At 38.6% G+C, this 22,670-nt stretch overlaps 1 protein-coding gene across 1 annotated transcript in view; it reads left to right on the plus strand.

The window, feature by feature from the left end:
* Window positions 1–578: 578 nt before the first annotated feature.
* The window catches only part of slc26a6 (solute carrier family 26 member 6), a 45,666-nt gene continuing 23,574 nt past the window's right edge, over window positions 579–22,670 (plus strand). The window contains exons 1-14 of the mRNA XM_034695251.1: window positions 579–777; window positions 1,564–1,703; window positions 5,181–5,320; window positions 5,506–5,616; window positions 10,374–10,549; window positions 10,804–10,968; window positions 12,414–12,566; window positions 12,648–12,730; window positions 12,811–12,958; window positions 13,035–13,148; window positions 16,605–16,682; window positions 17,172–17,267; window positions 21,179–21,285; window positions 21,480–21,549. Coding sequence (XP_034551142.1) covers window positions 1,576–1,703; window positions 5,181–5,320; window positions 5,506–5,616; window positions 10,374–10,549; window positions 10,804–10,968; window positions 12,414–12,566; window positions 12,648–12,730; window positions 12,811–12,958; window positions 13,035–13,148; window positions 16,605–16,682; window positions 17,172–17,267; window positions 21,179–21,285; window positions 21,480–21,549 — 1,569 coding nt within the window. The 5' untranslated portion in view covers window positions 579–777; window positions 1,564–1,575. The remainder of the gene's footprint in view (window positions 778–1,563; window positions 1,704–5,180; window positions 5,321–5,505; window positions 5,617–10,373; window positions 10,550–10,803; window positions 10,969–12,413; window positions 12,567–12,647; window positions 12,731–12,810; window positions 12,959–13,034; window positions 13,149–16,604; window positions 16,683–17,171; window positions 17,268–21,178; window positions 21,286–21,479; window positions 21,550–22,670) is intronic.

The following is a 22,670-nucleotide window of genomic DNA, read 5'->3' on the forward strand; positions in this document are numbered from 1 at the left end:
CTCCACTGCAACCCGTTTATGAGTATCCCTTTATTTAGTGTGTGTTTGTACAGCGTGTTGTTCACACCTTATAGTCCAAATGGCTTTTATTTTCAACACATTTCTTGAAAGAGAAAAGATAAATAGACACCAACAACTCTGGACACTAACTTACTCACTCTGTAAATCATAAAACGATCAGGTATTACTTTGCCCTGTCCCTCAAAAACAATATCCAATTCCTTATCTGAGTTTTCCTTCAAGGTCTGAAGGTGAAGCAGTGAAGCCATAACGCAGACAGAGACTGTCTCGGCACTGCACGTAGAGGACACAGAGAAGAACGAGGAGATAATACACTTCACAGGATATCTCTTCATGTCTTTGTGACCTTTGAATTGTTGTATACTTTAAAGTAAATACTTCGTTCAGTAAGTTTTAAACAAAAGTAATCAGGTGTTGGAGCAGCTTGGATCTGATGGGACACTACATAAGATTCCACTTTAAGCTCACCGACTGCTGCAAACAAGAAAGGATTAATTCATCTTAAACATGGATGTGCCGTCTTGAAAGAACGTCAATCTCACCAGAGAGAGACTTGGTGTTGGATCTACTTTTACTGAACCGGGGAAAACAACCAACATAAGACAAGGAGAGACAACCTAAACCTAGCTTGTAAGCTACGTTTCAGGACTTCAGTAGGTGCTGGACTTTTGGTGAAAGCCTGAAGACAACGTTTGGCCTTGGAAACAATTTCAACATCATAGAACATTTACTGAGACTACAGGTGGACCACACAAGGTAATTAATTGAGTCTCAAAGTGTTGCTTCCAATTCAGTCACATAGCAATCATGACTGGACTCTTATTTACAGTCCAAACCAGGATCCTCATGCATATTATGATATATGATTCATTTAAGAGATACTGTTAAGCACATGAAATCACAATAGCAGAATGTTTGGAACACTGATAAGAAATGTACATTACCACTTAAAAGTTTGGAATCGCCTTCTCATTCAAGGGTTTGTATTTATTTGAATTATAATATATATGATATATGAATATATATATATATGAATACTGAATACATCAAAACTATGAAAGAACATATATGGAATTATTGAATGAACAAAAAAGTGTTAAACAAAGCAGAATCTGTTTTATATTTTAGATTCTGTAAAGTAGCCCCCTTTTTCCTTCATGACAGCTTTGCACACTCTTGGTATTCTCTCAGTCTGCTTCATGAAGTGGTTTCCTGGAATGGTTTCTAATTAACATGAGCCTTGTCAAGAGTTCATTTGTAGAATGACTTGCCTTCTTAATGTGTTTGAGACCATCAGTTGTGTTGTTCAGAGGTAGGGTTAGCACACAATGGATAGTCCTATTTGACTACTGTTGTAATCCAGATTATGGTAAAACCAGATTATTTCATAGTTTGGATGTCTTCAGTATTAATCTACAATGTTGAAAATATTTTAAATAAATAAAAACCATTGAATGAGAAGGTGTGTCCAAACTTTTGACTGGTAATATATTTCTGCAATGACAAACTCTGCATGTGGCTATTTCTCTGTTTGTGTTCCAGCCAGTTGTAGCCATGGCTGAGCGGAGGAGACCGGGCTACAGCGTGGACAGGGACATCCTGGATGAAGGAGCCGTGGAGGAGCTGGCTGAAAAGTCTGAAGCAAAAACACCTTGGACTGAGAAGGTCAAAAAGTCAATGAGGTAAAGAAACCCACAGCTGATCCCCAACCATCTGTACTCTGAGATTTCTGTCTTGTGTTTGTATTATTTTTGTATCATACACTCATCACGCTGCAGCAACGTCCAGCCCTGTGTACTCATAATGTAGGTACTCGTGTTCATTAATGAACTATCAGAGTGTTTAGATAAGACTCCATGTGATGGATTTCTCAAGGGAACAGCAAAGTGCTGTGTAAAACGTGCTTTACTTCTAAATTATAGTTCAGGTGAACTTCTAACCTTTGATTACATGAAACAGATAATCAGTACCTTTTTCTCAGTACCTCATATTAACAGATCAATTGTGTTATAAATCAGCCTTTATCTGCTTCTTATCATCTGCCTACTGAAGTAGTACTGGCATTATTATGTCAATAAAGCTTACCTGAAGGAAAAGTTTCAGGCAGGGAAATAACAAGCCTTAGGAAAAATAATTAAACTTTTCGTGTTTGTTCACTTAGGTTTAGAATTCCTTAAAACAATTCTGAAGACATTTTTTAATGAGCTTTTCAAAGTATAATATGATATTTCAGTCACTTGTTGACATGATTATAACACACACCATATCCATACACATTGAATTCAGAATAAGAATGAGAATCAGAAATACTTCATTTATCCTGGGGAGGGAGATTCAGGAATTACAGAGCTCTTATAAACAGTGTGTAAGAAAGTCAAAATATTAATAGAAGAAGGAATAAAATAAGATATAAATATAGAATAAAATTAATAAAATAAAATAAAATAAAACTAAATTAAATTAAATTAAATTAAATTAAATTAAATTAAATTCGATCAGTCACTCAACTTTTAACTTCACATTAACAGTATTTCAAAAACTGCATTCTTCCACCTCAAAAACATCGCCCGTCTCCGCCCCTCCCTTTCCTGCACTGCTGCTGAAACACTCATCCACGCCTTCATCACCTCAAGACTTGATTATTGCAATAGCATCCTCTACTGTTCACCCAACACCCTCCTCAACAAATTACAATACATACAAAACACAGCTGCACGCCTCTCACTCGCTCCCGCTCCAGAGGCCACATCACCCCAGTCCTCCAGAACCTCCATTGGCTTCCCATCACCTCCCGAATACAAGATCGTCCTCATCACCTACAAAGCCCTCCATAATCTAGCTCCCTCCAACCTCACCGACCTTCTGCAGCCATACAATCCCACCCGCAACCTCCGCTCCACCAACGCCAACCTCCTCACCCCTCTCACCAAACCCAAGCACCAAACCTGGGGGGACAGGGCCTTCTCTGTCGCTGCACCCATCCTCTGGAACTCTCTTCCCCAACACCTGAGACTCTCTCCCTCACTCACCAAATTCAAATCCGGACTCAAAAACAAGCAGCAACCTCCGGTCTCAAAGTATGAAGCCAATGCAGAAGTGTTATAAACTGCAATTCATTGAGAATCCGCTTGAGGCTGGATGCAGAAACAGAAGACGATCTTTACAGCAGAAATAAACATGTTTACAGTCTGGTTCAAAAAACGGCTTTGCTCTACGTAGTTAATTTTTCTATCAGCACACACTGTACGGGGGGTGAATTTTTTTCTAACACGACAGTTCAGAAGATATTAAGATTATGAGTTTTTGCCCAAATAAGGACATGACTGACTTGACTCCCGGACGGGAACACATAGCTGTTGGCTAAGAGGCTCAAACCCCGCCTCTTTACGTCACACTAAGTTTGGTTGTATTCAGAATTTCAAATATGGCTCCCGCCGTCAATTGGCTTCAAAGCAGTGCTCAGAAACAGACAGGTGATGTCACAGATACTGCGTCCATTATTTATACAGTCCATGCTCAAAACCTACCTATTTAGAAAGGCTTTCAGTTTATAATTGTTTTTAAACAATGTCTCTTTGTTTTTATTAGATAGTCTAATTGCAATATTGTATAATTTATTTTGTTTAATGTGTCTTAGAGAAACTTTTAAAGCGCTTTTATGAATAATTTTTTTTGTTTTTATTAAAATAAAATAAAGTATACTGAAGGGCAGAATAGTTAGAGTTAGCTATGTGAAAAGTGCGTTATAAATAAAATGTATTATTATTATTATTATTATTATTATTATTATTATTATTATTATTATTATTATTATTGTTATTATTGTGTACAGAAGCGCTAGGAATGAAGGAGATAAAATAAATCTGTGAATCAGTTTTGTAATGTCATTTGAGGTACAAGGTTATTTTAAGCAATCTAAGTGTGAAGCAGTTCAGAACAGAGCTATGCGTTATTTTCTGGGTGTGCATAAAAATGCCCCCAAACTTGCATTGTATGGTGACATGGGATGGGAACCTTGTGACATACGGCATATGGGCGACATGGTGAGACTGTGGAATAGATTTATTAATATGCCAGACAACCGGCTAACTAAACAGATCTTCTACTGGGATTATTCTAACAGCTACACCTGGACCTCAGAGCTTGCGAAAATATTTGACAAGGTAGGTCTCCAATATATTTATAGAAACATGTTAACCTGTAGTGTGAGTCAGATTAAAACACAACTATTTGACACCTACAAAAACAAATGGTTAGAAGAAGTCCGGTGTAAGCCCAAACTAAGAACATATTGTCTGTTCAAAAAAAGCCTGAGCTTTATGTCACTCTTAACCTAACCAGAGCTCAGAGGTCTGTGTGTGCTCAGCTGAGATGTGGTATCCTTCCTCTGGCATTAGAAACAGGTCACTTCCACTCTGTTCCAGAGGAGGAGAGGAAGTGTTCCTTGTGTGATCTGGAGGAAGTTGAAAATGAAATGCACTTTTTATTCTACTGTCCTTCATATCATGATCTCAGGTGCCTCCTTTTCAACAAAATATCAGAAAACTGTCCTGATTTATTTTGCATGTCTGATGAAGATCGTCTTCAGTTCCTGTTTACACACAAAGTGTTCCAGTTTGCTCAGTTTGTGTTAAATGCTGTTCAGCAGCGTAGGAGCACACTCTATGTCTGATCTAGTTGTTGTCACTGCCAAATGTCTGAAGTGTACCTCTGTGCTTTACTTTAGGCCACTGTTGGACATGTGCAGTATTGTAACTGCTTTTCTTTCTTCTATTTTTCTTTTTCTTCTTATGTTGTTGCTCCTATTTTGTTTTGTTTTGTAGTGTCTTGTAAGTCCATATGGGCTTGGCACCTTAAGGTGCACGACACGATGAATAATAAATAAAAACAAAAAAACCCCCCAGCAAGTCCTGTCTTTCTAAATGTGAGATCACTGTCAATGATTAAAGGATGACATGGGCTGAGAGATGTTTTCAATCACTCATGCAGCAACAGAGGGGATAAAATATCATTTATTAACCCTGAGATGTGTGTAAACAAGTTAACATAGACAACAGACTCCACACAAACCACACCACTGGTTTTAAAGTATTCTGTATACAACAAACAAACAGAAAACTTTTCTTTTGTGTCTCCCTCAATGTGACACACTCTCTCAGGTGTTCTGGTCCCAGGCTGAAGAGGTGCCTGCTGGATAGTGTTCCTGTGGTGTCATGGCTGCCTCGGTACTCCCTCAGAGACAATGCGCTGGGTGACCTGGTCTCTGGGATCAGTGTGGGCATCATGCAGCTACCGCAGGGTGAGGATGGATGTAGGAGATAGACATGTGTGGGGGGTGAATAAGTAAGAGAGATGAAGTGGGAGTTATTGTAAGAGTGTTAGTTAAATGCTAATCCACATTGTAGGGTTCCTTCTCCTTTTCTAAAAGTCAATAGTCTCCTCTTTCAGCTGGTTTGTTCATGTTTCCCTGCTGTTTTCTTTCAGGTATGGCCTACGCTCTCCTCGCATCAGTTCCTCCAGTCTTTGGTCTTTACTCCTCCTTCTACCCGGTCCTGATCTATTTCATCTTCGGCACATCCAAGCACATTTCAATCGGTATGTATCTACTAGAATAACAAGAGGTGTATGAATGGTTAATGGACTGTGTTTAAATCCTGCTCTCTCTCTCAGTTCTTCTGACTACTCGAAGCACTTTGACATTATAAGTCACAGTCACCCATTCACACCACATTCGTACACTGAAGGGGGGGGGGGGGGGGGGGCTGGTGTGTAAAGGGCCCTTCATTCAGTACCTTTATATAATTAAAACACAGTTTCAAATTTAAAAGTAGTCAAATTTTATTTCAGTCAGTCATTGCTTGGATTAAACTGCAAAATGTGAAAATATAATATAATATAATGTAATATGATGCAACGTAACATAAAGGAACGTAACGTAACTTAATCTGATTTAGCCTTAAATAGCATAATAAAGTGTAATGTACCAAAGTAAGAGTTTTTTATATCTTTATTTGTCTGGTATGTGGGCCCACAGTTTTCTGTCTGCATCTCTCAGGTTCAGGTTCAGGTTACTTTATATGAACCTGTAAGTAAGCTTGTTTTGCCGCCATTGAAATACCAGATCCTTACATACAGACTTACAAAACAGATGTAACATGAACACATTTTATGAGCTAAACATGTGAAAATATCCTAAAACTAATATAACAATAAAAATGATAAAAGCAATAAGCATGATCAAATGTTCAAGGTTCCATTTATAAGGCATATCAGAAAACAATCAACCAATACAAACTATAAATCTCTGCTCAGTCCTCTGTGTGACTTCTGTCAGTGCACACAGCACTATGTGTCACGATGGGGAGAAACGAAGGAGGAGGACCCAAGATGCAGATCAAAAATAAAAAGGTTTTAATAATAAAAGAACAAAAACTACTGAAATGTCTACAGAACTGAAATCCAAAAAGTGAGACTAATGAGGGAGATCACAGAAGGAGGGAAACACACAAGGGCAGAAAGTAACTAAACTGGAAACAGGGATCAGAACTACAAAACAGAACACAAGACAAGTCTAAGAAACAAGTACAACAGGGGACATGGATCACAAAGCAAACGAGAGACAAATGATAACTAATACAGAACAAACACAGGATAAACCAAGGCAGAAAACACATGGAGAAACTGAACTAAACATAGACTCATGACACTACAGGTAAAGAAACACTATAACGAGCCTTGAACTAACGAGGACATGGCACCCATCACGTTAAGAACACAGGTGAGAACATAATGATGTTTGAGAACAGGTTCATGAATCAGACTTCTCTTAGAAATCTTCTTTAGAGCTAATTTAAAGGTGACATATTATGCTCTTTTTCATCAATATATATTGGTCTAAGAGGTCCCCAAAACATGTCTTTAAAGTTTATTGCTCATAAAAACACTTTGAAATCAGATTCTGGTCTGCCTGTAAACCCCTCTTTTTCAGCCCTGCTCAGAACAGGCTGTTTTCTGTGTCTGTGCCTTTAAATGAGAATGAGCTCTCTGACCACGCCCCCTCAGGAAGTGGATGTGGCCTCGGCTCTCCGGCACGTTGATCTAATGTTTACATGTTGGCTGAATATACACGGCTGCTCACAGACCCGCGTTACTTCAACCCTCTGAATCTGATCCAGAATCTGATCCTGACGGAGAGGCGCCTGCAGCATTGGTCACAGATTTAGTGTTTCTTGTTGTTTTATTTGTCAGTATGTAGACGTGTGTCTTGGTACACAGCTACAAAAATGTAGCTATGTGGCTATGCTAACTAGCGCTAGCACTTTTCCATGAAAAATAAAAATCATCCACTAGATCTTCAAATCTGCAGACGTGGGGAGTAAAACCGACCTTTGTATAACCAAGCTAGGGCTGGAAAGGGATTTCTGGGTTTAGAAGATAAAATACCAACAACGCCACCTTGGGACTTTCACCCAAAGAGTTTTAACAATATACTTATTTTTAGTTACCGACCCTTTAACAGAGGGTTGCCCCTTTAACAATACACAGGTTAGTTCACAAATAAATATATATACAATCTTTATTTAATTGGCAGACAAATAGTTTTAAAACACAATAATAATTACTACTTCAACCTTGGACAGACCTACTAGAAATCAGTGTTAGAAGGACACCGCCAACTGCAGCCAGGTTATCTGAATCAGGCCTATAAACACGGCACACTCACGACAATAACACACATCTAGTTAATAAATTAGAAGCATGCAAAGAACATGAAAAAGCCTGACAGTAAACTGTAGCTACAGCCACGGCTGCTTACACAGCCTGGACAGGGATACTTCAACACTGTTACTGAGTAGAGCAGGGGTGTCTAAACTTTTTTCAAAGAGGGCCACATATGATGTTGTCAGAATACCTCAGGGCCAGTGGCTCCTACTGAGACTTTGGAATCCTAAAAGTTATATATGAAATCTCTATTTAATAACAATTATTTTAATTTTTTTTTACAATAAATCAGTAACTAGGAAGTCCTCAGTTCTCCACAAGCCATGTAAACATTAGCAAACTTTATCTTCTTCTAGCAGACAACATTTTAAGAACAAAATAATTATTTTCCTGGCTTCTGAAAATTTTTTATGCACAAAATTTTGCCTTTTCTGCACAATTGCATAATTTTTATCTTGTCTTGTGTCCTCTTTTGTGTCTTCTGACCTTTTGTGTTCATCAAGAACATTTTCACATCATGATAAAAACTTTAATTTGAAAACCTGTCAACTTTAAGAGTTCTTGTGTTTCTTCTTTACTGCTGTCCTGCAGAATCCCCAGTGCTTTGGCTTTAGACAGGTAGTCCATATGAAGCTTTTTGAGACGTTTCTGAATTGACTTAAGTTTTGTTTGTGCGCTTGAAAGAAACTGCAAATGTACAGATGATTCAGAAGGTGATTAATTTCTTTGCTATTAATAACACAATTTAAGATGGAAGCTTGAGGCCATAAATAAATGGACCTTGGGCCGCAATTGGCCCCCGGGCCGTACTTTGGACATGCCTGGAGTAGAGTCTACTAAATCACACTGTTACTGAGCAGAGTCTTTAACTCAAGACAAAAAGAACAAAACAAACACAAGCTAAATAGAAAGGCAAAAAGAGACAAAAAGACACCAAAAAGACAAGGCAAAAGTGGCAATCTGCAACAAAATACATGAACGTTAACCACTTACATACAACAACAACCACACGGCACATTAAGATAAACAAAAACCAGTTGAGGTTTACCTCGGCCGTCCGCAACCCTATCACGTCACTACCTCACGCTCGTACCTCGTACTATATGCGTTGCTGGCGCACAACGATATGTCACCTTTAAGTAAAAATCTGAAGAAATAGTTGATGAACGAAGGAAGAATTCATAAGAACTATTCAACTTCAACTCAAGCCAAGGGAAATACCTCAACCAATGTTACAAGTATGCTTTTTATTTCTCTTCTCTGAGTGTTAAAGGGGACATATCACGCTTTTTTCATCAATATATATTGGTCTAAGAGGTCCCCAAAACATGTCTTTAAAGTTTATGCTCAAAAAAACACTTTGAAATCAGATTTTGGTCTGCCTGAAAAACCCTCTTCTTCAGTCCTCCTCAGAACACTCTGTTTTCCCTCTGACCACGCCCCCTCAGGAAGTGGATGTGCCTCGGCTGTCCAGCACGTTGATCTAATGTTTACATGTTGGCTGAATATACACGGCTGCTCAGAGATCGCGTTACTTCAACCCTCTGAATCTGATCCAGAATCTGATCCTGACGGAGAGGCGCCTGTAGCAGGACCTTTCTGAACGATTGGTCACAGATTTAGTGTTTCTTGTTGTTTTATTTATCAGTATGTAGACGTGTGTCTTGGTACACAGCTACGAACATGTAGCTATGTGGCTATGCTAACTAGCGCTAGCACTTATCCATGATAAATAAAAATCATCCACTAGATCTTCAAATCTGCAGACGTGGGGAGTAAAACCGACCTCTGCCAGAAAGGCAGTAGGACCTTTTCTGAAGGATTGGTCACAGATTTAGTGTTTCTTGTTGTTTTATTTGTCAGTATGTCGACGTGTGTCTTGGTACACAGCTACAGCTACAGCTACAGCTACAGCTACAGCTACAGCTACAGCTACGAACATATAGCTATGTGGCTATGCTAACTAGCGCTAGCACTTATCCATGACAAATAAAAATCATCCACTAGATCTTCAAATCTGCAGACGTGGGGAGTGAAACCGACCTTTGTGTTTATTAAGACAGCCTACAACTAGCATGCCTCCCTCCTAAGCTCCTTGTTAGCACACATTTGTGCAGGTAATGAAAAACGGAGGAGGGGATTCAGTATTATTTTATACAGTCTATGGGCTGAACAAGCTCTGAGCTCTGACTCCGTTACAGACCGGATATTGTTGTTACGTAACAAAAACACTGAAGTCTGAAACGGCTCGTTTCACACACATTTACAGAAAGGTGGAGAAATCAGAACAGGGGCAGAATGGATTTTTTTCATTCTCGGGGGGTTTGTAGACATGCCAGGGAAACATATTTCAGGTAAAGAACCATTAAAAAGTCAATTTTGCATGATATGTCACCTTTAAGTGGAAAAACAGCATTCGCCATCCAATGTATGTCAAATCATTGAAAAAGGACAGAAAATACAACCTTTAATTTACAACATGGTTCAAAAATGCCCACATTTCTCAGAGAGAAATGTTCTAATAGTACCCGGACAAATATGTCATTTCAGTGTGTGTAGCAGGAAATGTCTTCTAAAATATCCATTCAGCAGCTTTAAGTGAAACGTGTATTTCTGCCTCTCTTCTTCAGGAACATACGCAGTGATGAGTGTGATGATAGGAGGGGTGACGGACCGATTAGCCCCAGACTCCAACTACATGATGTGGGACAACGTGACAAACACCAGTATAGTGGATGAGGATTCCAGAGATGCTGAGAGAGTGCGAGTGGCTGCAGCGGTCACCTTATTATCTGGATTATTTCAGGTGAGGAGATATGATGATACTCTTGTTTAGTCAAATATAGGAGTCAGTTTTTTGTTGGTTATTATGAAGAACTAAAAACCTGGACCATGGTAATAGAGATATTTTGTTTCGATCACATCAATTCCTAAATCAACTTAAAGCTCTCATTACTCCTACTATTCTATTTCTCATCATCAAACCAGAAGCCTTACAGCTTGTTTTAAATCTTTGTGTCTTTTCTTTGTGTTTGTCCGTTTTGTGCATCATGTTTTTAGATTCTGCTCGGCCTGGTCCAGTTCGGTTTCGTGGTGACCTACCTATCTGAGCCGCTGGTTCGAGGTTACACCACAGGGGCTGCCATCCACGTCATCGTGTCCCAGCTCAAGTACACGTTTGGCATCAGCCCACTGAGACACAGTGGACCCTTCTCATTGATATATGTAAGAAAAACTTAAAATGCTTGCTATTTTTATTCATCAAGGTAGAGCTGGGGCAAAGTTGGCCTAGCGGTCTAAGCACGCGCCCCATATACAGAGGCAATAGTCCTTGTTGCAGTGGTCGCAGGTTGGACTTCCAGCCTCTTGTATTCGCTGCAGGTCTTCCCCCTCTCTCTGCTCCCCACATGTCCTGTCTCTGTCCAGCTTTCATATCCACTAAAGGCAAAAATGACCAAAAATCTAACTTAGGAAAACAAACAAAAACAGAGTAGAGCTAAATTGAAAACTTTTTTACTATCATCTCTCTCTTCATCTCCCTCTATCCCTCTCTCCAACACGGTCTCAGCAGATGTGTGTCTAACATGAGTCTGGTCCTGCTGGAGGTTTCTGCCTGTTAAAGGAAGTTTGTCCTTGCCACTGTAACTTGTTAAATGCTGCAAAGTGCTCTGCTAATGGTGGATTAAGATGAGATCAGACTGAGTCCTGTCTGTAAGATGGGACTGGATCTTATCCGGTCTTGATGTTGGGTCTTTATGCGTTTTTCGACCGAAGAAACTTTACTCCGGAACTACGTGCGTTTCAACTGGTGGACCAAGGGTCTAAATTTAATTCAGGGGTAGATAATCTCCCCCCTGGAGACCTTCAGCTGAACGTGTCAGTGTTTGTGGAGTTTACACAGCTGTTGAAACACAGAGGGAGTTCCTGGGAATGCAAACTAGTTTAGTCTTTATTAAGATTTCAAAATATCCTCATCAGATATTTAATGATGGTCTAAAGACGTTTATGAGGGATGCATCCGGCTGAAAGTCTCCAGTTAACAGGGTCGCTGTTTAAACCAAAACACCGGCCGATCTCTGCCACGGCTTTTTGAGTTCAAAAGGATTTTAAAGCCGTGTTGAAACGTCTTTGCTACTCGCGCTTATCTCCTCTCACGTGTTGATTCAGTGAATCCATCTGTGATGAAATATAGCACCATCTAAAACAGACCAGCTGAGTCTCTTCATGCTAACAGGCTAACTGCTGTGTTGCTCATATTGACACCAGCCTGTCCGTCTGCTTCTATGGTGTCATCTGTGATGAATGGCATTCCTCTTTGTTTTACTGCCCTCTACTGGTCTGGTGGTGTAGTGCATTTACTTTTTTTTTTCTCCATACGTCACTGGCCTGATTTGGAAACTACTCGGGACTTCAGCCCACGGTCGAAACGCAGACAACAATGGGGGCACAGGAACCTTTTAGTTCAGGGTAAAGTAGTTCTGGGGGCTAAAAGATTGAAATGCACCTTTTGTTAATAATAGAACATAGAGTACGGTCTAAAACTGCTCTGTTTGCAAAGAGTCTTCAGATAACATTTGTTGGGATTTGGCGCTCAAGTACTGAAGCTATCTTTCTCTCGTGTTTTCCCTCACCATAATTAAAGTATTATATTATTGTGTCCTTCTCTACAGACTGTGTTGGAGGTGTGTTATCTTCTCCCTGAGACAAACATTGGCACTCTTGTGGTCAGTATTGTCGCTATAGTCGGCCTCATCCTGATGAAGGAGCTCAACACATACTTAAGTAAAAAACTACCCATTCCTATACCCGTGGAGCTGCTTGGTGTAAGTACACAAACATCTATAATCATCTGTATACTTTATATGGATGGTTGGATGTTGATCTTTTACGATCTCTTTCTGTAGGTCGTCATTGCTACAGTCATCTCCTGGCAAGTGAACCTGAATGACAAATACGCAGTGGAGGTGGTGGGATTGATTCCCTCAGGGTGAGAAACACACACAGGAATAAGTGTCTACACATGTGAAGCGTAAGGCTGACGTTATGTACCCTGTCTGTGTCCACCAGTCTCCAGCCCCCTGTTATCCCAACAGCCTCTCTGTTTGGTCAGGTGATCGGCGATGCCTTCGCTCTGGCTGTGGTTGGCTACGGCATTGCCATCTCACTGGGGCGAATCTTTGCCCTCAAGTATGGGTACAAGGTGGACAGCAACCAGGTATGAAGCTGGTAGATAAACTATCCCTTTAAGATTACTGTCCTGTATTTAAACGATGTGTTTCTTCTCGGTTTAGGAACTCATCGCCCTCGGTTTGAGCAACACGGTCGGAGGATTTTTCCAGTGTTTTGCCATCAGCTGCTCCATGTCTCGTACGATGGTTCAGGAGAGCACAGGGGGGAAGACTCAGGTTGGTATAAGTGGTCATAAATCTGAAGTGACCTTGAGTAACACATTGGTTATGTTGTTTTACTACTTCTGGGGATGCAGGTTAAGATGACAGTGCAGATTACATTCAGTGTTATTTCAGAGTCAATAGGCAAAGTAGATCTAGCCTGAGGTACTGCAAGTATGAAGGGTATTTGACTCTTAAAGCTCTTAAAGTTTTTCGATGTTAATGAAACAGACTGAGTTAATGTCTCTTCATAACCTTAAAGAGTAAATGACACCATCAGTGGGAAGATTGATTATTTCCATGTACGCCCCGCTGCTGAAACATCCTTTATTTGCATTTTCACAGAAAAGATTCTCAACCAGTGATACATCTGGAAGTTAAAAAAGGGAAGGAAGAGATTTGTGCTAAAAAAATACAGCTTGAATATGGCTTTTATTTCAGCTAGAGAAAGAAAGAATACAGTATATACAAATAAAAGGTCTAAAACAATCAACCTACCTAGGTACAAACAGAGCTAGCATGATTCTTGATTAAGGATTTGAAAACATGTGCAGCACAAGATATGTGAGAGGTACAAAAGAGGTACCAAAATTTTCTCAAAGAGCTTATGAAAAAAGGAAAGGAACGGGAAAAACGCTCTGACTTTTCCCTCCTTGTATTCATGCAAAAGAAAAATAAATCAGAGCAAAATCGTTAGGAGGAAACCCTTCGTTTGGACATATTTGAACACAACAATCTCACTTTGATGCAAAACAAAACAAGCCAGCCAAGATCGCCTTGAAGAGTTGATCTTGGCTCGCATCCAATCGAACCCCTGGAGTGATTTGTTTGCCCTGAGAACTCAATCAACCCAGCATTGAGAACTAATAGTTGCTTGACCCACCTCACTCCAGTGTGACAGGCTGAACTTACAGGTGCTAGGTGTAGCAACATCACTTGCCACTTGTTCTGAGAGTTTTTCCACCTTTCATACATACGAACATGCAGCCCAAAGTGCTTCACAAAAGAACAGAGACAGAAAACAGCGGAAATGGTAAAACTATAAAAGGCACTATTATATATGTCATATGTCATATTGCATTCCCGTATTATTTTTTATTTATTGCTTAATCTGTCATTACCAATCATAATCACACCATGTCAACCTGTCACTACTGAAATGTTTTAATACTGCCTGTAATGACTTCTATTGAATTTTATTCTAGCTTTATTTATCTATTTTTATTTTTTACTTATTTTAATTTAATTCAATTTAATTTAATTTAATTTAATTTAATTTAATTTAATTTAATTTAATTTATTTTATTTTATTTTTACTTATTGAAACTTCTTCTTGATTGTACTTATGTCTGGGTTGCTGTAACAAATGAATTTCCCCCCCGGGGGATCAATACAGTAATATCTTATCTTATCTTATAAATAAAATATTTAAAAATAAAATAAAATCAATACAGAAAAATAAATGAATACAGGAAACAAATAGATAGATAAATAATTAAATAAATGTTAAAGCAATGATTATAATAATGCAGTCCATGGCTAGAAATAAATTACTCCAAATTAAAAGCTAGATTCAAAATGTAAGTCTTAAGTTTACTTGTACAGGGTTAAATTTTTTTCTAACGCCACAGTTCAGAAGATAATAAGATTACAAGTTTTGCGCATTTAAGGTCATGACAGACTTGATAGACAGGCGGGAACACATAGCTGTTGGCTAGGAGGCTCAAAACCCGCCTCTTTACCTCACACTAAGTTTGGTTGAGTTCAACAATTCCAATATGGCTCCCACCGACAATTGGCTTCAAAACAGAGCTCAGGAACAGATGGGGGACGTCACAGAGACTACGTCCATTATTTATAAAGTCTATGGTTTAAACTCAGCACAAGAATTGTCTCATCTGTGGACCTCACCAACCTGAGGGATCTTTGATATTTTAATTATAAGTCAGATGTGAGTTTTGGTTTGGGGAGTGGGTGTGGCATCAGTCCTGCAGCTGTATCCAGATCACTTCTGCACATGTCGGCTCCACCAAGAATAGTTTAAAGGTGACATATCACACTTTTTTCATCAACATATATTGGTCTAAGAGGTCCCCAAAACATGTCTTTAAAGTTTATGCTCAAAAAAACACTTTGAAATCAGGTTTTGGAATGCCTGAAAAACCCTCTTCTTCAGTCCTCCTCAGAACAGGCTGTTTTCTCTCTGACCACGCCCCCTCAGGAAGTGGATGTGCCTCGGCTCTCCAGCACGTTGATCTAATGTTTACATGTTGGCTGAATATACACGGCTGCTCAGAGATCACGTTACTTCAACCCTCTGAATCTGATCCAGAATCTGATCCTGACGGAGAGGCACCTGCATCAGGACCTTTCTGAACGATTGGTCACAGATTTAGGGTTTCTTGTTGTTTTATTTATCAGTATGTCGACGTGTTTCTTGGTACACAGCTACCAACATGTAGCTATGTGGCTATGCTAACTAGCGCTAGCACTTATCCATGATAAATAAAAATCATCCACTAGATCTTCAAATCTGCAGACGTGGGGAGTAAAACCGACCTTTGTGTTTATTAAGACAGCCTACAACTAGCATGCCTCCCTCCTAAGCTCCTTGTTAGCACACATGTGTGCAGGTAATGAATAACAGAGGGATGATTCAGTATTATTTTATACAGTCTATGGGCTGAACAAGCTCCGAGCTCTGACTCCGCGACAGACCGGATATTGTTGTGACGTAACAAAAACACGGGAGTCTGAAACGGCTCGTTTCACACACATTTACAGAAAGGTGGAGAAATCAGAACAGGGGCAGAATGGATTTTTTTCATTCTCGGGGGGTTTGTAGACATGCCAGGGAAACATATTTCAGGGAAAGAACCATTAAAAAGTCCATTTTGCATGATATGTCACCTTTAAAATGAAGTCACAATCATTGAAACTCAACATTTGATAGAAAACTGGACCAACATGTGAATTTTATTCCAAAGAATATTGAGAGAGATACTCATTGGTTTCTATGACTGGCATATTTAAATTTGACACGGTCACATCAGGAGTTTGTCATCCCGACTCTCTTAGCTCACAGCCACAAACCTGTATAATCTTAAAGGTCATCTGAGTGAAAAGCTGCTTATAATTAATGTTAGTTTGATAAGTAGCACCATTAAAAATCACTTGGGGAATCAATTTTTGCCCAAATCATTGAAGTCCACCTCCACAGACACTAATCTGCTGAAAGACTAAACGAATCACATCCGACAACGACCATTAATCAGCTGAGGCCCAACACAGACGAGAGAGGAGGCTTTAACTGCTGATGCTTTGACTTCTCTGATAATCACAAACCAATTCACTCAAACAGGCACCACATCGTCCATCCTTCCTCTATTTGTTTCTTCAGCTCTCGTCCTCCAATCTCTCTCTCCTCATTCCCACTCATCACGTCTCTATCTCTCCTCTCTCTCGCTGCAGGTTGCTGGAGCTCTATCGGCGGTAGTTATCCTTTTCATCACCCTCTGGATTGGAACTCTCTTTGAAGAGCTGCCCAAGGTAATGTGTGTGTGTGTGTGTGTGTTTGCATGTGTTCACGTGTGTGCACGGCTGCCTGTGCACACACGTGTCCGAGCCTGGGAGTGAATGTATCTGCTAAAAGATAAACCACAAAGCACTCTGGGAGAAAGGGAAATGTAAAAAGAGTGAAGTTCTGTTGCCTTGAGACTGTTTACAAATGTTTCTCCAGCTTTGAAGTAAAGCTGCTGACTATTTTAAAACATCTTGGCAGTTTATTAACCGTATCTAGATTTATCTACAGCCATTCACCTGAAAAGGAAAATGTTACTAAGCTGTACAGAAGATATAATGCCTGATAAAGTACAACCCTTGTTCATAGTTAAAATGCTGTGTGAAAGCTGATAAAAACAGATTTTGATGATTTGCATCATTTAATGCCTATATATTATTGAAAATAGTCCAAATAAAATAAGTGTAATGTTGAAACTAAATCCATTTAAAATGTATTATATCTGACTCACTTTGCAGGCAATGCTGGCTGCCATCATCTATGTCAACCTTCATGGCATGATGAAACAATTCCTGGACATCCCTGTGCTGTGGAGAAGCAACAAAATAGACATGGTGAGTGGACCTGGAGTTAGAAAAAGACAGGTTGAAATGTTGTAAGTTGGATAAGTCTGTATGTTGGTTACAGTATGTGCTGCACTAGCTGATTTCTCTTTTTAGTTTACACATTAAATCAAAGCTTTCTGTATCCTAAATGCAGTGTTGTGCAAGTTCACACAAAAAAAATGAACAAAGTCAGCTTCTTTAACATTTTAACTATAATAATAATAATAATAATAATAATAATAATAATAATAATAATAATAATACAACTTTATTCATATAGCACATTTAAACATTTTTTACAAAGTGCTTTGACAAACAAAGCATTGTTCAAATCTCAAAGTCAACCTTTTGACAGACAGGGAGGAGGAATTTTAACAATGCAGAACAGAGTACAACGTGATGTTAAAAAGAATAAATAAATTAAACAGAAAGAAGTGGAGAGACAATAGACCAATACATCATTGTTTAAGAGGTTTTTCAAGGATAAATAAATTAAATAAAAATGGATAATTAAATAAAGGCATTAAAAGAGCAATAAAAGAGGTTTTCAGAATGAGAGGATGACATCACATTGGGAAATTTTGGAAAAAAGGGAAAAGTATAAATTAGGAACATTAGAATGATAAATGAAAACAATTGAAATAAATTAAAACAATAAATAATCAAATAAAATAATCAAATCAATCTAAAAGAATTAATTAGTTTGACAAAAGCTAAAAATAATAATAAAATAGAAGTAAAAGTGGTTAAAAGGATGAAGTCACATATAAGCAAGTCTGTAAAAGTGATTCTTAAGAAGAGATTTAAAAGATGTCACTGACTTTGCGTGGCTTAACTAAGTTCATGGTCCAAAAAATGAACTATTTATCTGCATCTATATTATTTTCCAGTAGAGTCTCCTAGACTTCAGTCTCCAGTCCTTAATCATTGACATTTACTAAACTAAAAGACAAGAAAATCTGCAGCTATGAAAACTTAGAAACACACATCTAACTCTCCAACCTGTCAGCTGAATATTTGGATAAAGGATCCGACTTTAACATCTAATACACAGGGAGCATCCCCTAAGATAAAATGACTAAGGGTAAATAAACACTGAACAAACACTAATGAAAACTATTCCTCATTCTCAAAAAGCTACACCTCTCTAAAACCAGACCAGCCCATTGGGTCCAGAGTGAACAACGTTCACGTTCATGAGCTGCAAACTGAGCCGTACAGTTCACCGTTCACCAAAATATGAGCATGTTCATTTTAGTGCATTCACGCACAACACTGCTTAAGTGTATGTTTCTGATTTGGATGCTTAACATTACATGCAACATTGCTTTAGCTGAATGGTTAAAGGGAAAGTTGTTGTTTTTTCAGACTCTTTCAGATTCCACAGCCATTTCTGTCTCAGCAGGTTAATGTTCAGCATTTGCTGCTTAATATTATGTCAAACGAAGATGCAAGAATATCAAAATCTTAACATGTCACTATAATGGGCAAAAGTCAAGGTGACTAGCACATTGTTGGCACAATGAACTGACCCACTGCTGGCAGAGGGACACACCTGTAGTGCAAAAACTAATGAGCTCTCTGATGGCAAAGCACTAACGATTTTCTAAATAGTGTATACACTTAAGCCAACATTAGAGTTTGGGCCAGACTGTCTTCAATAAGCTATATTAGGTGGTAGAGCTGACACCATCTGCAGTGGTAACATAGCTTCTGTGTTGGTTCTCCAGCTGGTTTCTCAATAAAGGGGCCGAGATGACTGGCTCCCCGACCAGTGCTTCATACGACCACACTTCAAAAAACCCAACTATCCCTTTAAATCATGCCACTCATGCACAGAGGCCGCAGTCTTCAAAGCAGGCAGCGTCTTTGGCTCAAATCCAACTGGTGACCCTGTGCTGCATGTCGTCTCCCACTCTCTCTGCCAGTTTTCATGCTCCGCCACTGTTCCACCCTCTGAATAGAGGCACTGAAGAGCTATATATTACATACCGTCAGCATGTTAACACTCACTTTATTACAGCCAGGGACAGCATAAGTTAGGACGATCACATGGACTAAAGGCCAATGACTGACAGGGACACTATATTAAATATATGAAACATATATATCACCTGCTGAAAAAAAAATCACAAAATTAATAAAAAATTCTCAGGCCCATCTAAAAGCTCTGAAAGTTGCCAAAACGTTCAAGAGCATCAATAAAAATATGTGAATAAATGAGACGTATGTGTTATAATGACAAAATAAGGACAAGCTAATGCAGCACTTTAACCTTAACATGTTAACATGCAGAACTGAGCAATGTGAAGACAATGCTTTCTTGAACACATTCACATTAATTCTGTGTCAAAATGTTTGGTGATAATTGTAACCTAGACTCTCTGAGGGAAGAGTGTCTCTGCACTATTGGGCGCCGTTTGTAAAGTTGTGCACACTGAGAATAAAGGCAACAATTCTCAACATTTAGTCCCCAAATGTCATAAAAACATAATTTTAATTTTAAAAAGTCACTTTTTTTTTATCACATTTAGAGCAATATATGGGATCTTCTTTACAATTAACTTTGTTGTGACGAGTATATTTATTTTACAATTAATGTTAAATCCAAATGCTAAATATGAATATAAAAATAAAATGATCTAAATGTTTTGTTGAATTGAATTGTTAAATCTAACAATAAATGTTAAATCTAAATGTTAAATCTAAATGTTAATTGTTAAATCTAAATGCTAAATCTTTAAATTTAAATGTTAAATAGAGATAGAAATGGAAGTGTTAAATATAAATGTTAATTGTTAAATATAAATGTTAAATCTTTAAATTTAAATGTTAGCTCTAAATAGAAATGTTAAATAGAAATTTTAAATGTTAAATAAAAATTTTAAATGTTAAATAGAAATTTTAAATGTTAAATCTTAAATATACATTTTAATGTTAAATAGAAATTTTAAATGTTAAATCTAAAATTTAAATAGAAATGTTAAATAAAAATGTTAAATGTTTAATCTAAATGTTAAATAGAAATGTTAAATGTTGCTCTGCAATCCTAAATATTTAGCTGATATGTAAATTCACACTGCAGCCTAGCAGAAATACCAAAATAAAAGCTTCATAAAGCGAAACAGACTTAGCAATAGCATCTTAGCTTGTCCGTACCATAGACTGGGTCAGTCCTGTCTCTGATGTTGTGAAATCTCTTTGTGGACTCCAAAACTGCCTTTGCAACATTTTTTCAGCGGGCAGTCTGGCTATAACCCGTAGGAGTCAGTACTGACAGACTATGGTTAGGATATCAGTTTGGCTTTATGAAGCTTTTATTTTGGTAGTAACGATGCCCCACACTAATTCACACTGATGCCTAGTGGAATAACCAACTGGACTGCCCACTATAAAAATGTTGGAAAGGCAGTTTCAGAGGCCATACAAACGGTGCCCCATATTGCACATTAAGGCCATTCAGAAACCCATTCCAATCAGTGTTAACGAGTGAGTCCGTGTGCACTTGTGCGTTAAATACCCCCACATGGTCCATGTAGTGGTGTGTCTTCAAGAAATATCCACATCAGCTGCCTGGAAGGGATCAGTCCCCGTACATAAAGAACATGTTGCTGGGTGGAGAGATAGTCTAGATACGTTAGAGAACAGCTGAGTCTGGAGGGAAATGTAGGGATGTCTGTTACTTAAGTAAATGATAGTGAGTTTCTGATAGCTACTATTTTCTTTAAAAAGCCACAGTTTTATTGAATAATCTCAGAGGCTGCCATCCACGGCACAACAATGAAGTTATATTTCATTCCACATTAAGTCTTTTTGATCTCATATCCATGAGCACTACATTTAAGAGTCACAGGAAATGCTGCCTTGATTCACTCCTCACTGCTGTTGTATTGAATCTTGCTTTTTAATCTCTGTCTCAGGTGATCTGGGTGGTCACCTTCATCCTCACTGTGCTGTTCAACCCTGACCTGGGTCTGGCTGCTTCCATTGGTTTCTCCATGCTCACCGTCATCTTCAGGACGCAGCTGTAAGAACACACCGCCTCCGGGCTCACACACCCACAGCAGCATTGACTAATGTTGATTGATCAGTAGGAGAATGTGACAAGTTGAACACGTTGAGCTTTTAATCAACACACCCAAAAGTGAACTCACATCTTCTCTTACAGTTCACACCCGATTACTGAGTAAACAAATTGTTCTTTGTTTGGTGTGTTTCCAGACCCAAATACTCCCTGTTAGGGCAGGTCCCAGACACTGACATTTACAGGCCACTGGAGGACTACACTCAGGTATGACACGTTATATTTGAACAACCTGAAAGCAGGAGGGAGGGTGAGCACTAGTCAAGGATTAACAATAACAATGTGCTTATTTTTTTAACAAATGCAAAGTGACAAATGTCAACGGCTCAAACTGTCAGAGGCCCTTTGAGGTTGACTGTTCATAAAGAACACCTGTCTCTGTGTGACTTTTAACCCCATTACTGTAGTCAGAAAGCAAAAATAGAGGTGTGTTTATGAACCTCTTAGCATCTAATCATAGCACAAGGCACTGTCCGAACTTACACCCAGATTTACTCCTGAATGCTTTTCAAAATGTGTTTTCTATACCCCTTCTATGACATATTTTCAAATTTCGTATTTATTATTTTCTAAAGAAAAAGTGGTTTAAAGAGCAGAGCTGAGTTTGACCAGAAATGTTGTGAAGTATCCCCATAATTCAGACTGTTCTTTATGTTTTGGAGGCAGAGACTTAACTGCCTTTAATGAGGAAATAATAAAAGGTAACATGTCACTGAGAAACCACACCACAATACCAAAGATGGCATGACTCTCTATGACCATTATGTTGTTTTAAGTTGCTCTGATTGGTTCTATTTTCTTTTATTCATGAACATTTCAAAAAGAAATACAAAAACAACAAAAATAAGCAGCAGCATTGTGTCTAGACTAGGATGTAAATGTCAAGTATTTTCCGTGATCGATCTTTAGAAATGTTAACGATCAATGATTGAGTCATCATTAAAAAAGACGTAAATGTTTTCCATGTCAAATATAATGCAACATAGGTTTTTTCCCCTGATTCAAATTTTCCTTTACAACACAGTGTATATAACTGACAGTATTGAATAGCTAGAGATGATATTGAGGTGTTCAAAATGTTAAACACGCTGAATATCAACGTGTGGAGCAGGATCATAATCTCTGCGGACATACAGTCATAAAGTGAAGGCTCAGACTTCAACAAGGGAACTGAACAGAAACATATTTCAGACTCAGTGTCCAGTTTTCTGTCTACTCGTTCTTATTGAGAAAAATAAGCATGTGAACGTGGTCAGGTGTCAGCCGGGAGCGCAACCGAGTCATAATCAGTCCGATGGTGGAGAAAAAAAGCGCTCATGGAGACCTGT

This window comes from Notolabrus celidotus, chromosome 11 (assembly GCF_009762535.1).
Source record: "Notolabrus celidotus isolate fNotCel1 chromosome 11, fNotCel1.pri, whole genome shotgun sequence".
In the NCBI taxonomy this organism is placed as follows: domain Eukaryota; kingdom Metazoa; phylum Chordata; class Actinopteri; order Labriformes; family Labridae; genus Notolabrus; species Notolabrus celidotus.